This window comes from Vulpes lagopus, chromosome 24 (genome assembly GCF_018345385.1).
Source record: "Vulpes lagopus strain Blue_001 chromosome 24, ASM1834538v1, whole genome shotgun sequence".
Taxonomy (NCBI): Eukaryota; Metazoa; Chordata; class Mammalia; order Carnivora; family Canidae; genus Vulpes; species Vulpes lagopus.
In genome coordinates this window covers 10,463,699-10,482,545 of record NC_054847.1, presented here as the reverse complement: position 1 = coordinate 10,482,545, position 18,847 = coordinate 10,463,699, and the positions used below count along the sequence as shown (strand labels likewise).

The window sequence follows — 18,847 nt, the reverse complement described above, 5'->3', positions numbered from 1 at the left end:
TTACCTCCTCCTTTCCAGTATCTATGCTTATGACTTTTCTTATTGTATTAGCTACAATAAGACCTGCAGAACAATTCTGAATAGTCTTAGCAACAGTGGTCATCTTGGTCCTGTAATTTCTCTAACAGGCCTGCTTAAAACACTTCTCCATTAAGCAGGTTTTCTGTGGGTAACTTTCGTCAAGTGAGAGGCATCCTATTCTAGTCTTAGTTTTTATTCATGCCTGAGGTTGCAGATCATCAAATGTTTTTTGGCATCTATTGAGATAAGCACAATTTATTTCTCCTTTAACCTGTAGGTTTTGTGAATTACTTTGATTGGCTCAAAACTATAAAAAACCTATCTTCCATTCCTGGTAAAAGCCCGTTTCAGTTATAATATAGATCTGTTTGATTTTCATACCTCTGTCTATAACTATATGTAACTGTCTAATTAGGAAAATATACACCAGAATGAAGGATTATAAATGCATATATTTAAAAAGAAAATATAAGGTAGACATAGGCTTAAGTTTTCTTAGAAAAGAGAAACTTGTATGTAAATGAGCAAATGGAGTGTGCTTTAACCTGTTCTATGCACTAAATTCCCTATTTGGGTTTACATTGTCACCATGAGGCCAATCACCGAGCCTCCACTCCTCCTTCTGCTACACCTTCCACATACAGCATTCACTAGGTCCCAGGATCCCATCAGTCACTCCACCCCACACCTCTAACGGGAGGCCACAGGGCAGAATGGGCAAGGTAAGGACTTTAAAGACACACCCAGCTCCAATCCCACTGCACAAGGTTGTTATTTTGAGTGAACTACTTTACCTCTCTGGACTTCAATCTTTTGATGTATGAATAGACAGGATATTGATTACCAAGACTGAAGAGCTATGGTAAAAATTAAAATGAGATAATACACGTAAAGTACCTGACGTGATGCTTACAGCGAAATGTATGACCAAATGTTAACACTATCTCACAGAAGTCTCCTCCCCTCTTCTTTCCCTGGGTCATGCCCTTGGTCAGACCCTCCAGTCTTCATCTGGTCCATGACAACTGTCCTTCTGCCATCTGGACATGGCTGCCAAAGCTCCCTTTCTAAAACACAAATCTAGCCATGTAATTTATCTGTTTAAATCTTTCCACTGGCTTCCCACTATCTACTTGATAAAGGACCAACTCCTTAGCATGATGGATGAGGCCTACATCAATCTCCCTTCTGGCCCTCTCTTCCTCCACTCTGGTCTAAGGGCTTTATACTCCATTACATTGAAATTTGTACTTTCTACAGAAAATCACAAGCTCTCTCACAGTGCTCTGCCTCTGCATATGTTGGTCCCTTTTCCTAAAAGCCTTTCTCTTATTTTCTACTAAGCAAAAATTCTTATTCAATTTTTTAAGAAAAAGCTCAACTGAATACTTAAAAAAAAAAAATAACCCCACACAGAATTAACTACCCCATCATCAATGCTCCCATAGCATTTCTCACTGCTATTCTATTAAAATTACTTCCTTAAATATCTTTCCTTACTCACTGAGGCAAAAGCTGTGTCTTATTTAATTCTTTATTAACTCTCCAGAAGCGTGGGTCACTGGTCCTTTCATAATGAATGAAACAACAAATAAATTTTCTGTTTTAAACATGGCTCTAGGGATCCCTGGGTGGCGCAGCAGTTTGGGGCCTGCCTTTGGCCCAGGGCGCGATCCTGGAGACCCGGGATTGAATCCCACGTCGGGCTCCCGGTGCATGGAGCCTGCTTCTCCCTCTGCCTATGTCTCTGCCTCTCTGTGTGTGTGTGTGTGTGTGTGACTATCATAAATAAATAAAAATAAAAATAAAAAAACAAAAACTTCTGTTGTTTTAAAAAATAAATAAATAAATAAACATGGCTCTACTAAGTCTCTCAGCAAAGTAAAAAAAAAAAACCATATTCTTATTATGTTAACCAGACTTTCAAAGCTGATTTTTTTTCTTAATTTAGCCTCTACCACAATGAAACCAATCTGCCCTACCAGCAATTTTAAGGTTCTTAGAATAATTCTAGAGCCAAGTAACCCCGTGGAGTTCTGATTAGCTGGCTGAGAGGGCCCTTTTGAAATCCCTACTCTTCAGGTACTGGTAGTAGCCATTACCAGTTATTTTGAAAGAATGTATCTTCCATGACTTAGACTTGTTCTCAATGAACAATTTTCTTCCAGAAGTGCAAACATCCTGCTACCTTCTCTCTCCAAAGAAATGAGTTTGGCTCTATTATAGCTGCTCCTAAAGTAAGGAAACATAACTCAGGGAGGAAAAAAAATTCAGCCATGTTATTTGTGTGGGATGAAATATGAAAAAGAAGAAGAAACCCTCTTATATCAGAAAACCTCTCTAAAATACACACAATTCAATTCATGCATGGTGGTGTATCATCATGAGCAAAAGGTAGCCTGGTAGTCATGAGAGACTCTTAATCTCTGCTAACCAAAGACAGTAACAGTGTACAGTGGTTCTGATAAAACTATGAGAAAAATACAAAATGAACAGAATGACCTTAGTCTTATAATCTTTCTAAAGAACCCAACATGCAAGCCATCCAAATAACCCCTAATTTCAGAAAAATAAGTTATGACTAAAAGAACCAATATTCCATGATTTTTTTCTTTATTTGATACAGAGAAAGAGAGAGAGAGAGAGAGAGAGAGAAAGAACAGGGGGAGGGGCAGAGGGAGCAGCAGACTCCTCACTGAGCAGGGAGCCCAGCGTGACGCAGAACTCGATCCCAGAACCTTGAAATCATGACTTGAGCCAAAGGCAGACACTTAACCAACAGAGCAACCTAGGGACCCCTCCATGGTGATTTTTGGATAACTATTTCTTTTACTTTTTTTTTTTAAGTGTTTTTCTCATAAATATACTATTTTCCAACAAGAAAGAAAAAGGGCAGACCTGCAGAAGGAGAAAACACAACAGACTTCAGCTCAAACAGCAGAGCCTGAGATTAATTTTTAGTGTATTTGTCAATTTCAAAAACTCACTAGTGGAATAAAGAGCTTAATACAGGTATGCAAAAAGGAAGACCCCAAGAGGTTTTCACCAGGATGAAATGGGATTAGCTTTGTAGTTCTTATAATCTTCTTCACAGAAGAATGCAATTTCAGTTTCATGAGCTGAAAAAAAAAAGACAATGGAAAAATTTTAATGTAAAACTAGATCTTAAGCAAGTATTGAAATCCATATTACTCTGATTCAGTGTTTCAGATGCCTAAGGTGAGAAAGATGAGCTACTTGTTTGGTTTCACATTTCACCAAATCAACAGGAGGCATCAGCTGTCTTTATATGAATTTAGAATCCAAATAATTTAAAAGAAAAAATTAAAAAAAAATTAAAAACAAGAATGAGTACAAGACGCTGGTTTCCAGGAAACCATAAAATTACTCATGCTATAGTCCCCTTAACAATCCTAGAAAATAGTCGCTTATTTTTTTCCAAATGTGCTGCTCAGTTACAGAAGGAGGAGGGAAAATGCTTTTTTTTTCCCCTCTGAAATTAGCCTGTAGGTATAATAATTTAATACTTAGAGGATCAGTAGAATACTTTACAGATCACTTTACATTCTCCCTCATGACCCATCAAAATATGTGTCTGAAGAAGTTAATTTTTTGCCTGCTTATGACTAATTCATGAGGCTTCAACAATATGCAAAGTGAAAGACACAAATTGGCTTCTCCCGCAATACCTTCAAACACCTCTAATTATTCACAGGGGATATGGCACAGCTAAAGGACCCGCAAAGGAGCAGAGCAGTCACAATTCTTTCAACCTAGCAGGTCAAGGACTCTGTCTTCTAAAACAATAAGTCAGCAACATTATTAATTCAGACTGGAGACAAATCTGATGGAGAGCCTTCCAATTATTAAACATGCAATTCTTGAAGGTGTGCGCCAACAAGTTCCACATTCATTTTTTTTTCTAAATTAAACCAGAAGTTAATACAGTCTGCTTAGCTTTTACAGAAAGAGCAAAAGGGCCTGCAGACTCTCGACAAGAAAACAGACAAGATTATTTGTAATGAATACCGATCACTCAATTAACATATCCTCTAAAAACAGCCAAGTAAAACTCTTGAAGCCAAATAAATAGAATACTAGGGAAAGATGCCAAGGATTACCACTGGTTTCTTAGTTTACCAAACTCATCTCATCACTAGAATTTATCACAAAAGAATGAAATGAAGGAGCTTAGCATGACATTTCAGGTAAAAAAAAAAAAATGGCTTTGCTGATTTTAAGAATATCAGATTTATTGTTTCTCAATCATGAGTGACCCATGCTCATTACAGAAAATACAGACGTGTTGAAAGAATAAAGTCACCCATTGTCTCAGATCCTCATTCCAGTCCCACTGCATCTTCAAGATTAAATGAAGATTAATCTTGATGAAAATCAGATTGCAAACTCTCGGCACAGTGAGCCTAGGGGTGGGACGGGGGCCGAGCTGAGACAGAGAATCGGTAAGGAGGGGCTGGAGACAGATGAACCCTAGGCAAACAGGAAGTTCATGTACAGCTGAATTTTACAAGAAAAGCGCATTTGAAAGACAGCTAAGAGGATCCACACTTGGAATCAGTAAAATGCTGAAAAGGGGGCTTCAGAAAATTCAATATTCAAAGAGAAGATATTTAGAGATTTATTCCCTTATAAAAAAGCTCCTGGGGTTTCCTTTTTTGAAGGGAAGCCATCCCAAAGGTAGACCTATGTCATTTGCAAGTGCTGCTAATCATCCTCCAAATGGAGAACAAGCTAAGAAAGCACTCTGTTCTTCATAATCATAATGCAAGGTTTTATCTACGAAGTTGCTATTTACATACAGAACTTTACATAGTGCTTTGCCCACGCAGCACTTTGCTCTATACACACTAACTGTAATTACAATTTTCACTTACAGCAGTTGACATTTATCTGTACCCCTTTTGAGAAACGAATGCATCATATAGTTCCTCGGGATGGTAATAATAGGTTCAGAATAGGCTGAAGAAAAGACTGACAAAGCATTTTTTTGTTTTGACATGTAGGTTTTCTTGGGTCTAATTAACTTATAGGTCAATTCCTTGCTTATCTAAAGTTTTTATATGCCATCTCTCACAATACATGCTCAAAATGGAATCCCCCAAGATAAAGATTTTCAGATGAATATCTTTTTTTCAGAAAAAAAAAAAAAAAGCAAACAAGACTGACAAATGGATTAAACTCCAATACTTCACAAAGGCTGATAAAACTTAAACCCTTCAAAAATTGGGAAACAGCACACAAATTCAAAGTGGGTTACTCTGAACAGTCAAAAGTAAGGCCTAAATTGTATTTTAAACTTTAGTAATGTGGTCCTCAAACAGAATGCTTTTGAAAATTTGTAAAATTCTGTTGAAAATGCTTGAGGATGATTTCCTGTAATTATACCACAAATTTACTTGCCAATTAAAGTGAAAACAAATTACAGAAGATTTTCAAGACCTCTGCATAATCACCCCTTCGGCCATTATCCCTTAAATTCTTGCTTCCTCGATTCTATTTAAAATGGCTCCAGAAGAACCCTCAGGAAGTCTACTGTGTGCCAGTCCCCTAGGGCACCTGATTTTAAATTAAATGTGCTGCAGGCAGCAGGGCACTCAGGTGCATAGTGCCCTGGCAAGTGAATCTGAAATGAATGTAAAATCTAAAATCCAATAAATACAGTGCTGGATTCATCCCTTTGTCTTACTATCAAATGAAATCAAGTAAGAACTCTCCAAATACTGTGCACCCTTTTCATACTGACTTTCAAGTTTAATGAAATGAATGCAAGCCAGGACATTCAAACTTGGAAAATGAAATGAATAATTTTATAATGTGTCCAAATAGGTCAACCCCATACATACACATCTTTCTTTTTTCATTCATGTTTTTCATTCTTTTCATTTTTTTCATTCATCTTTAACAAGAAAATAATAATGACTTTAAATAAAAGGATGTAAAAAAACCCAATGTTAAATGGTAAATCTCAAGAAAAATTCAAGGCAATATACTTAAGCTCTTAACTATTTATTCCAAAAAACTCACCTATCGATGAGGATTTATTGCATAGTTTCAAACTCCCTAGCCTGTACTAGTAGGCATGAAAGCCACAGTAACTGTTATCTGAGAAGAGAGACCTATACATGTGCACGGATTCTGTGGTACAGACAATTAATGATCAGGCCAGGCTGTAATGTGATAATAATTGCAGGTTATTGGCCAAAAAAGAAAAAAAAAATAAAGAAAGAGTGAGGTCTGGTTTCTGCAGCAATTTGAGACCAAAATAACAAAGTTTCACCCTTTCTCCTGGTCCAGGAGTATGTCCCATCCTTCCAAGGGTCATAAAATCCTAATCTACAAATTATTCAAAACTACACTCACAGCTGAGTTGTTGTTGTTGTTGTTGTTGTTTTCAGCTGAGTTGTTCTTAAGTTTGCACCAAAGTGATCTGGCCAAGAGCTCCCAATCACAGTGTTTTATTTTATATTTGTTTTGTTTTGTTTTGTTTGATCAGGGGGCAGAGAAGATTTCAAACAAGTTTGAAGAAAACAGATAGTAAAATAAATCTAACCTCTTATAGACTGGACACTGCCCTGTGATTCCCACAACGATGAGGGAACGGTAAAAAGGAAGGACAGTCCAGACCCCTTGTTCTGGAATCCCAAATTCACCTACTTTCCTGAGTACTGTTGTTTTGGTGTTTCCTCGTGAAGTGAGGAAAGCATGTGGGCCCTAAGATATTACTACTCCAAAGAGAATGGGAGAGACCTGAACGTTCAGGAAACACAAATCAAACACGATCTTGATGAAGTGAGAGCCAAAGAATCCTACAATATTAGCTATACATCTGAGATAATCAAAAGGTGTGGGGCACAAAGTCAGGGTTATGGTTGTGGGCAGACGACAAGAGTTGACATGCAAAATGAAAACAGACCACAGGGGAGCTTCGGCATGATTACAGGACCAGGCTTAATGCACAAAACTCTTCCCTCGGATAAGCACTTATGGTTTGGTCCATGGTATCTTGTTTTAAAATCTTTCCAGTAAAAAAAAAAAAAAAATTTAAAATAAAATAAAATAAAATCTTTCCAGTACAACACAGCTGGCTTGAAAAGAGTTACCCTGCCACCATTTTCCTTAGGAAAGAGGATTCAAAAGATAACAGTAGTAGAATGAGATGAAACGACATCCCCAAAATACTTACATGCAAATTTACCACTTAGGGGAATTAGTCCACAAAACTACAATCATTAATGACAAGGTAAAAAATCTTTCAATTACAAATAACAACTCTAAGTAAAGCTTTTTCTTCTTCCTTCCAAAAAGCAAATCTTTTTATTTATGTCCTTTAGCTCTGAGTCCACAAGCAAAAATGTGCCCCGACGTCAGGCGCAGAATATACAATTGGGATCTGCAATGCAGATAAAAGGCCAGAGCAGGAACTGGAGAATTTCCTTGTGAGAAAAGAGATCTTCAAACAAGTTTGTTCCCCTAATTTCCCCTGCCCTCCAACACACACAGTCCTTCTCTTCCTTTCATGAATTCTGCAGGAAAGTCAAATGATAAATTTGTTACATTGGCATCATTCCCATGGCAACTGGCTGTGATGGCAGAGTGACAGCTCTACCGAAGGATCAAGTGGTAAAAAGGGAGAGTGATAACTTAGAAATTTTCCCTTAAACTGCTTAAAAACCTAACCTGACACAGCACCAAGGGAGGGGAAATTTCCCTAGAAAAAAATCACACACTTCGAGCGTCATTTTTACAACTTGACTCCCAGTCAGAATTTTTTGTTCCTCTCCAAGGACCATCGCCTCCTTCCCCGTGTGTAAGCGAAGCTTCTTCAGGGCACAGCCACACTGGCTTCAGGCAACACGGAGGGACACACACAACAGAAAGCCACTGGGGCTGTGGGCTTGCCAGGACGGAAAGGCAGGGTAAGGTTCTCACACCACCCTCAAACCAATAGGGAACTCGTGAAAAGAATCAGATTCTCATCAAAGATCCATGGCCTTAAAACAAGAATGACGATGAGTTTGATTCTTACCTCTACAGGGGCTTATTACACAAGTCTGAAATTAACGACAGTGAATCCAACAATTCAGGTTTTTAATAAATTCAAAACATTTGCTGATCGCTTTCTCTAAAATGGTTTCCAAATACATATTTCTGAGGGTCTCCACGTGCATTGTTCCAGATGTTTTCATGTCGTGGTTTTTTTCCACTCATCTCTTAGGACAACACTTTGAAACAGGTTTAATTGCTTCTGTTTTGTTTTACAGAAATCAAAACAGAAGTTCAAAAATACTAAATGCCTTATGAAAGGTCACAAAATAAGTAAAATGTGCAACCCTCACTCAAATCAATTTTCTCCAACTTTAGGAGTCTATTCTTTGAAATTGAGTCCTTTATTTACAAATAGTACAAGTGTACTGTAGAAAAATTTTAAATTACAAGAACAACTAGATAATAGCAAGAAGGAAAAAAAAAATCGCTTGCCATGCCACTGCCCAGAGAACTATTTCTACAATTTTGTTACATAATCTTTTCTTCATATATGCCTATAGATGTGTAAATATATACCTTCTTAAACAACAATGGTATCACACAACACATTCTATTTCCATTCAGTAAAGAAAGCTCTACATGGTGATTCACAAATGAGGAAGGTGAGAGAAGCCCGCCACCCCTCTGAAGGCACATCTCAACCTCAGGGGTGACACAGAGGTTGAGGAAGCATATTCCTGTTGGCCTGGTTAACAGTTGCAACAGAAAGTTAAGAGTGACAAAGTCTTATTGGCCAACTTGACCTACAGGAAGTTAGAGGAAATATACGTTCCCAACAATGGTACAAGAGAGTATCCACTTCCCAAAACTCTCTTGGATACTATCACTTTTCTTCATGTCTGCGAGGCTTAAAATTACTGCCTGTCCAAGGTCACCCAGCCCGTACACAGCAGAATCAGGCTGTAAACCCCACGCACTCTGGCTCTGGTCTCTAATTCTTAACCACAAGACTAGGTACTACATAAAATAACATCTATCTTCATGTGCATTTCTCTCCGGACTAATAAGGCTGACCTATTTTTCATGTTAGCTATTTCTTCCATCGGTAGGATTTCTGATCTTTTTTCAAGTTAATTGTAAGAGCTTTTTATAAATTCAGGCTAATGACTTTCTGTCATATGTGAAGTATATTATTGTATAGTTTAGTGCTTCTCCTTTTAACTCTGTTTACATTTTTTTAGTTTTTATGTAGGCAAATCTATCATTTCTCCCCACTTTATTACTCTGCCTTCAAGGTCATGCTTGGAGAGCTCTTCTCCCCAAGATCAGGAAACTACTAAGCTACATTTTATTTAAAATTCTTTTTTTTTTTTTTTACATTATGACATATAATCCATCTACAATTTATTTTGAAATAAAGGTTGAGATATGATTTAAATTTTATTTTCCCAAATGCTTTGGCAAATGGGCCATTTTCTGGCTAATTCATTCTTACCCCCCTTCTTTGAGAGGTAAAAACTTTATCATTTTGTGAAATCTTAACTTTTTTTTAAGTTTGTTTCTGATCTTTTCCATGGAGTTTTCAATCCCTACATCAATACCAAACCAGTCTGTTATAATAATTATATCTTTATGCTTTAACAACAAGCAGGCCTAACTTCTAGGTGCCACTTGCTATAGTAAAATAGTAGCATTGGAAGAAATAAATGCTAAAATAAAAACTGTTTTCAAATAACAGCAATCTTACATATTTACAATATGAAAAGACACTAAAGGTAGCTCATGGTAGACAAACAAGGAAAGTAAGTCTAAGACTTTGTAGCATGTGATTTAAAATCCTATTTAAAAACAAAACAAAGCAAAACAAAAATCCTATTTAAATTAGAAGACTTGTCAGGAACCCACTTTAGCCACACATCACTCAAAACTGAATTCCTGACATATGTCACTAAAATAACTCAATAGAACACCTGTCAAAAAAAATTGTAAGGCTTCCTAACATGAACCTCACTCTAGAGTGCCCCTTAACCAGTGTGTATAATTATAAAGTAAGTGTGATCTGTGCTGTTTCATTAGAGTCGCCAACCACAAAGGTATGTCAGGGGCATAGCATCTTCAACAGCTCACGGTCTTCGTAAATCTTCACTCCTATTGCCAGATAATCTTTAGATGTACATACACAGAATTACAGTGACATCTAATGGTGACAAAACATGGCACATGGCGTTTCTTTAAAACAGAACTACTTGCACACTGTAGGTTGGAAAGCTAACTCGGGCCCCCTTCTAACTGCACACACGGGGCTCCAATTTGAAATTCCGTGACTCAGAGGGCCCTGAGTGAACTACAGGACTATTAGAAGTCACGCTGCATGTTATACAAACAACATCTCACTTCATTATTCCACATTAGTTTTACCAGGTCCATTTCTCTCAAACCATCAGTTCACATGATGCTCTAAAGAGTAAGTAGGCTATTAAGTGAGTAATAATCTGTCAATCACTTAAAATAACCCTCAGCAGAATTCTGAGCATACCTGCAGAAAAGAACTTATTTGCATTCTGCACATTTGGAAAGCAGATATCTCCTGCCCTCAGTCAAATGATCTGAATGTACATCATTCTCATCCTCCTCCTCTGAATAATTATCAGGGAGAGTAAAGAGCACCAAGGGTAGCATTTACTTTGCGGTGAGTTATCCAAACATCATCAGCCCAGCATCAGCAGAGAGGGGAAGCGAGCACCCCTCCAGCACCATACCACGTTCTTTCTCACCGATTCCAGCGGCTTGCAGCGTGCTGTCTTCTTTCAGCATGAGTGTGTCATCATCTTCCAGACTCAAAACAAGCTCATTCGTCTAGAAAGAAAACCTGCATCTTATAAGTACTCATAGGTGCTTCATATTTGGTAAGACTTCTCGAAGACACAGAATAATGTTACTCTGGATCACAGCAATAACCAAAGTCACATGCTGTTCCCATCACTGTCAGGGCAGAAGCAAATGGATGTGAGTGCCTACTATGTGCACAACTCTATAAGCACTGAGGAGACAGCGCCCTGGCATAGAGCTTTGGGGCTGGGTCTGGACAAAAATCTGGGTTCCACTCATGCCCCCCTATATGTTCTAAACAAACTACACAGCCTCTCTGAGACTCAGTTTCTTCCTCTGTAAAAAAAAAAAAAAAAAAAAGGAAGGGGGCCTTGGGTGGGTCAGTTGGTTAAGCGCCCAACTTGATTTTGGCTCAGGTCATAATCTCAGGGTCCTGAGATGGAGCCCCATATCAGGTTACAAACTGGCCCAGCATGGAGCTTACTTAAGATTCTTTCTCTCCCTGTCCCCCTTCCCACTCCATGCTCCTCAATCTCTAGCTCTAAAAAGGGGCGGGGGGGGGGGATGAATCTTCTCTTTTGCCCTGGGGTGAGCATGAAATGAAATGATGTACAGAAAACCGTAAGGGAGTGTCAGCCACAGAGCAAGGCCTCTCCATTTAGCTGCTGCTCTTCTGTGGCTGTCATCGTCGTCCTCCTCCTTATCTCATCCTCACAACACACTAGGAGTCAAAGAAGTTGAGAAACAGACCCAGAGGGTGTGCCTGGGTGGCTCAGTGGGTTAAGCGTCTGCCTTTGGCTCAGGTCATGATCCCAAGGTCCTGGAATCCAGCTCCTCCTCATTGGGCTCCCTGCTCAGTGGGAAGTCTGCTTTTCCTTCTCCTTCCTTCCTTTCTCCCACTTTCTACTCTCCCACCCTCCTACCCCCCACCCCACCCCCACTTGTGTGCACACGCACACATTTCTTTCTCAAATAAATAGGAAAAAAATAAATAGATAAAATCTTAAAACAAACAAACAAAAAACCAGACCCAAGAGTATATGGAACTGAGGCCTGAGCTCTGATCAGTATGACTTTGGAGACAAGCAAGTTTACCTTGATGGCCAAAAGTCTATGCATCTAAAAACTTTGCCCTACCTAGTAAACACCTGATCTGATGTCATATTAACTTGATCCTATGTCATACTGACAGTAACCTTTCTCTATGAGGTTTGGGATGGCGGTGGATGAGTTTGCCCTCCAATGAAATTTATAAATCCAGTTAAACATTATAACTATAGGAGAAGATTTTGAGTTGATATCTGCCCCTAAAAAGCATAGAGGTGACCACTAGTTAGACAAACAGTACCACCTGTCAGCCAGAATGTAGCTGCTTAGCAACATAGTCTATTTCTAGATGGCTAAAAGAGAACAGAAAGGCCACTCCAGTAGCCAAAATAGAAGGCCCAGAAGCCATGCTCCACAGACCATAACTTCACCCACTGGAAAGTACAGGGCTTTGACCTCCAGAGCACAGAATTTAAGGGGGGGAGTTATTTGTTTTGTCTTTTAAGATTTTTATTTATTTATTTTTGCAAGACAGACAGAGAGAGCAAGAGTGCACACACATGAGCAGGGGGACAGGCAGAAGGAGAAGCAGACTCCCAAGTGGGGCTCAATCCCAGGACTAAGATCATAAATAAATACATAAATAAAAATAAGAAATACATAAATAATAAATAAATACATAAAATGCACAGATCTTAAGGGGAGTTCAGTTCAGTGAGTGTGGACAACTGAATGATCTTCACTAGCATTCCAAAGTTTTCTTAAAGATCTTGGACATTTCTTATAAAATTTATTCTAGGATATGACTTCTTCCTTTCATAAAGTTTTTTTTTTTTTAATTTATTTACAATAGTCACACAGAGAGAAAGAGAGAGAGGCAGAGACATAGGCAGAGGGAGAAGCAGGCTCCATGCACTGGGAGCCCGACGTGGGAATCGATCCCGGGTCTCCAGGATCGGGCCCTGAGCCAAAGGCAGGCGCTACACCGCTGCGCCACCCAGGGATCCCCCTTTCATAAACTTTTAACAAGAGTAGCTATCTGGTTTCCAAACTCACAGAGAAATTAGAGTTTTTATTTTAAATCATTTTAATAGGAATTATTCTGACTCTGCAAACAGCCTACTGATTATAATCCATAATACATACACAAGTACATTTTCTTGATAACCATAAATCATATTATGGTAATTACTTGCACTGTACTATTGATTCATCTATTCAATAAAAACCGAGCTCATAGTCCAAATAGGAGGCTCTCGTGAGAAGGTATCCAGGCAGCTTTTTATTGCAATAATGGGAAGAAATTTCTGTGGATATCTGGTAATTAAGAAAGCCTCTAAATGTAGAATATTAGGGGAATGGGGAATATGCCTTTCGTGATCAAGTTCATGAAGATGTGGGAGTCATTTGGAAGTCTCTTCCTTTGGCTGAGAAACGGAACTAAAAATCACAGCTGGGTTGGAAAACTGATGGGCTGGTCCCATGGATGCTGACAAGCCCTACAGATGCGGAACAGAGAATGGGAAGTAGAAGCAGATGGGGAAATGAGAAAAATGTCTGGAAGCTGGATAAAGCACAACGAGGGCTTTTGGGTAAAGTTTTTCTGAAGTTTTAAAACTGTATCTTTAAAAATATAACAACCCCTTTCCTTATAAAAGCTACAGAGAAAATGGGAAGAATCATCCCCAGGAGGTATATAGTCTGTACTTAACTAGAATTGTTGTGGTTTAGATGAAAATTTATAAAGCCAGGTTCTAGAAACATTCTAAGCAACATAATTTGTTTTGGGAATCCCTCTTTTAATACATTGCTCAATTGGAAAGATAAGCTCTAATTCTATAACTCTAACATGCCAGGTTGGAACATGTGTTTACAATATAAGAAACCATTCTAAGAGATTTCCAAATACATGAGGAAATGATACTTGATTTAAGTATCATAATATCAATTATTTGAATATTACAGAATTAGGTTTTCATTTGGAAAATATGAGCATATGAACAAGCCCAACAATGTAAAAATGCAACATTGTGTAGAGAAGACATGAAATATTCTACAACTTTTTCAAAGAGCATATTGTTTCATTATAACTTTATTTCGTGTGTGTGTGTGTGTGCACGCGTGTGTGTATTTTCCCCCTATGACAAACCCACACTGCCTATTCTCCACACTTTAGAGACAAAGTTATAAACCCACCTGGCCGAGAAAAGAGAAAAAGAATGATGTCCATGGCCAGACACAGTGGACATTCTAGTACCCATACAAAGTGCAGATTCCACACCACAACTCCCGACACATGTGAACACTAAATTTTAAAGCATCTGACAAGGGATATTGTCAAGTTTGTACATACAACCTTGGTATAAAAAAATAAAGTTACTAGAAAGAACCAGTCCTGCCCTTGATTTTAGCCTAGTGAAACTGATTTTGGACTTCTGGCCTTTAAAAAACTATGAGAATAAATGTGTGTTGTTTTAAGCTACAAGGAAAAAAATGTTTTTGAAGTTTCTAAGTCAGAGTCGACAGCCATACCCTCATGCCATTTTCTTTGTACCCTCTGGTATACAGTTATTTGAGAAAGCTGAATGAGTTTATAGTGGGTGTCCAGGACTAGAGAAAACAATGAAATTAGGTGAATTCAAAAATCAATACTTGGGGCACCTGGGTGGGTTCAGTCAGTTAAGCAGCTACCTTTAACTCAGGTCATGATCCCAGGATCCTGGGATGGAGCCTCTCATCAGGCTCCCTGCTCAGGGAGGAGTCTGTTTCTCCCTCTCCTTCTATGTGTGCTTGTGTGCGCTCTCTCTCTAATAAATAAATAATCAATCAAGAAACACTTAATTCAAAAATTGTTACAGAAACACTCCTATGAATGAGGCATTATGCCAGCTATTGGAGATATGAAGAATAATTACGGACCCTTGCTCTTGAGTAGTTTGTATTACAGAATTACAGAATAAGATAATGGCTTTAATGAGGAGTCAATGCAAAGTCACTGAGATTCAAGAAAAAAGATTGCTCTAGTCTGTATGAGAAGCAAACCTTCGACTGTGGCTTTATAAATATATTCCTCTAAAAAGAATGAGAAAACAGAAATGTAAATACATGATAAACAGTTCTGTTTGGGGCAGGTAAGACACTGTTAGAACTGCAGGCCATGACCTCTCTGCAAGTAGGTTTGTTCCCAAGAGTCACAGTGCTGGATCTTCTCTTACACATACGACGAGTTAGGTCAGAAAAAGCAGATTATTTCTAACTGCTTTTGGCTCTTTCCTTCTGGTACAGAATTAAGTAAATTAAGTGGATCAGACTGCCAGACAATGAATGGCTTTATCTGTAACCTCAATTTACCAAGTTTTGTGCTTGTGCTTGTTTTTGCTTTTCAAAAAATTAACATTTTTTAAAAGGATCTCCTACTCACAGGGACTTAGTGGGGTTTTTTTTTTTTTCCCTTAATGGCTGTAGAAAGCATATTTACAAAATTTTTAAAATGCTATTATAATGGAAAATAATTTAGAAGTATGTGTGTTCATTCACTTATTCACTGAGAAAGCCAACAATGATTACTTGCTATGTGCCAGATACAGTACATATGAAACATACCTTTGCTTTATGTGCTTGATGAACAATCTTGAGTTTATCTGAAAGGAAAAAAGAAGTCTTTGTAAAAGATTATTTTAAAACTTCATTTGAATAATCTGAAATGGGAGGCTACAGTTGTGAAATTGAGAAACTTAAGTCCTTGCCTTATGATCAGCTCCATTTAAAAATCTAGAATACAGTAAAAGAAAAATTACTTTTATATAGCATCATGTTAAAGGTGACTGATATATAAAGATATTTTGAAAGCCTTGGTCTTAAAAAAAAAAAAAAAAAAAAAAAAAAAGCCTTGGTCTTTGACACATGCAACTGTGTGCCATAACCTGCAGTGAATTCAGCACATTTTCCCTTAGAAAAGGGTGGATATTACTCTATCCTGGTTGTTTTTTTTTTTTTTGGAGTCACAAAAGGCTATGATTAGCAAATAATATAAAACATTTCGGACATTAATGTAAATAGTTGAAAAAATCCTACCAATCTCTCAGAATACATACAGTGACAGGAGGTCAAATTATCATCCTGACAAATTATTACCACTCTCAGAGTTCAGGCTCACTGGTAATCCGAGCAGGACTGCTAAGGCCCAAAGAATATCAGTATTTGCCTCCTGGTTTTGAAATGTTGCACAGGTTCACACCACCTAATCTGCTTTATTCAATCCTCCTTCACTCCTTAATCTGTTTATCTTGAAGTCAGGCTACACTGTGCTTTTCTAATAAGTCATTTCTCTACACTGGGTAAAGTCTGACTCTGCAACAGTGAGCTCTTAATTATAGCCAGGGCTGAGCATTCAACGGGTTTCAAGTCAGAAAGTTTCCAATTCTTCACTCAGTTTTATTTAACCAGCTAATTAATGTATTATGATTACATATACTATTCTCTCTGCATAGACTCATAACCTAAACTAAAATTCATTTCTAGCAATCATACCATTCAATTCAATAAAGAAGTCCAACAGTAAAATGAAGTGACAGAATCTACTTAAAAAACAGGCCTTAACTGTTCTAATAATACAAGAGAATAGGATTGCAATCCACTTAAGAGCTCTAGCACTCTGATTTTAAAAGGTCAACTTTCAATTATCTATTGCAATTTTTTAAATATTTAAATTCAATTTGCCAACATATAACACCCAGTGCTCATTTCATCAAGTGCCCTCCTTAGTGCCCGTCACCCTCTATTGCAATTGTTAACACAATATCTGCCTAATCCTAGGACTGTAACTACATATAGTTGAGAACTAAAACTAAATCTAAGTGAAAAATGCATATATGGAATGTAAATATAGCACAATTGTTAAAAATAAGCTCAGAACGTACACAAGAAAATAAACAAGTTGGCTTTTGGATTGTCTATTATTCTGAGTTACCTATTATCTTTTTCTCACTATAGATGGGTATCGGTTTATTATTAAAGACAAGTTAGTAAAGCCAGTAACAGTTTTTTAAGTAAAAGGATTCTGCTTAAAGTCTGTTACAACCAACATGCAAAACTGTGGTTTGACCTTCCCAAATATTAATCATGTTTTATATATTTTGCTAAAGAGCCTTTAAATTAGATAAATCCTTGCTCTATGGGTCCAGCAAACCCACAATAAGAAAGCCACATTTTTTTTAAGCAGAAGAAGAAATGACTTGAACAGAATTTTTCAGATTTTTGTCTCCAACAGAAACTGGTAAGACTTGTTAAGAGGGTCAGAGAAGGGGATCCCTGGGTGGCTCAGCAGTTTAGCGTCTGCCTTCAGCCCAGGGCATGATTCTGGAGTCCCGGGATCAAGTCCCATGTCGGGCTCCCTGCATGGAGCCTGCTTCTCCCTCTGCCTGTGTCTCTGCCTCTCTCGGTATGTCTCTCATGAATAAATAAATTCATTTTAAAATGAATTAAAAAAAAAAAAGAGGGTCAGAGAAACTACAAGCTGGCAAAAGATACTGTACTAATAATGTCCCTTTCCTTGTTGAATAATCTTTCACTTGTTTTTACTTCTTTTTTTAAAAAAAAATTTCATTGTTAACAGAAACAACATCTGTGGGTATTGTACCCTAAATGCAAATTCCTTGAGGAAAGTAATCTCCTGAAAATAAAAATAATATATTTGTGGGGCATTTGATGTGTTCACACAAGCATGGTTTAATCTCATACAGCCTTAGGAAATAAACAGTATCAGTGGCCCTGCACTGCACAGCTAACCAGTATTTACTGCACACATGCACAGTGTCTAGGTAATAAGGATTTAAAAATAAGACAGCATCCGATGTGCTTTAGAACACAGTCTGGTCGGGATAAACCAATCATAGATGTAGATGCCAATTAAATAGGAGGAGGGGCCCTGAGAAATCTCAGACTCCCCGTGGCCTGGACAGCAAGCCCGCCCTTTGCCCAAGGGCACAGAGACCGCAACCAGAAAAGCAGAAATCTGACTCTGCACCCTTTCCACTCCCCAACACCCAATGTGTTCTATTTCCACAGAGCAGGTGGCAATACTGGAGGACAATGACATGTGAGAAAGTGACGTTTGGCCTTTCTTGCTGGACACAAAGCAACAGATTGTTACAGAGCCAAACCCAACTCAGACTGAGTCACTGGAAGTCTATCAAAACCCTGGTGGTTGTCTAGTTTCTAATGTCAGAGATAAATGTATTTACTTCTTCTGCCAATTCACCTGAATAGTATTCAACTCCTAAGACAAAACTGTTCATAAGGTGGGAAGATATAAAAGGTACATGATCTATCACCATGATGAGTAACAGTCAGATACTCTAATGCTGTAGGTATCTAAAATTTATCTTTCAAATAGTTTACATGGAACACAAGTTTGAATATGTACGCATATATACGCGCGCACACATGCACACACACACACACACACACACACACCCCTCATGCAGAAAAGGAAATGGCATCTGTAGGTTGATTCAAGTTTAAGATTATATTGCAAGTCATTATACTCTGAAAGCCAGAATTGAGAAGTTTCATATTTACTTAATCGTGCTTTTTATTCCTTTCTCTTATTCAATATTTAGTATGTAAATTCTTTAAGCCCAATAAATCAAAGTACTTTCCGCTTAGTGCCTTCAACTTCTGCTTGACTACCCCTTATGACCTCACAATTAGTCTCTGGATATTAGAATGCATACACACGGTGAAGATTGTGATTTCAAAGTATTTTAGGTCATAAGTTGCTCCACCAAATGGGAACAGAATTAAAAGGCACTCCAAAAAATGATCCGAGGTAATAAAAAATTTATACTTCAAAAAATGTCCCTGTACCAATTAACAGAAATATTTATTAGATGCGTCATAATTTTCAAGTGAGGTCTCAAAGTTTGGTGAGTGTCACTGTGCT

The 18,847-nt window shown here is 37.9% G+C and overlaps 1 protein-coding gene across 4 annotated transcripts in view; it reads right to left on the bottom strand.

Moving 5' to 3' along the window:
• Positions 1-2,680: 2,680 nt before the first annotated feature.
• C24H2orf76 (chromosome 24 C2orf76 homolog) overlaps positions 2,681-18,847 on the bottom strand; it is a 54,975-nt gene continuing 38,808 nt past the window's right edge. For all 4 annotated transcript variants that reach the window (XM_041739883.1, XM_041739885.1, XM_041739882.1 and 1 more), the window contains 3 exons: positions 15,508-15,545; positions 10,803-10,884; positions 2,681-3,140 (listed from right to left, as the gene is read on the bottom strand). In XM_041739883.1, coding sequence (XP_041595817.1) covers positions 3,064-3,140; positions 10,803-10,884; positions 15,508-15,545 — 197 coding nt within the window. In that variant the 3' untranslated portion in view covers positions 2,681-3,063. The remainder of the gene's footprint in view (positions 3,141-10,802; positions 10,885-15,507; positions 15,546-18,847) is intronic.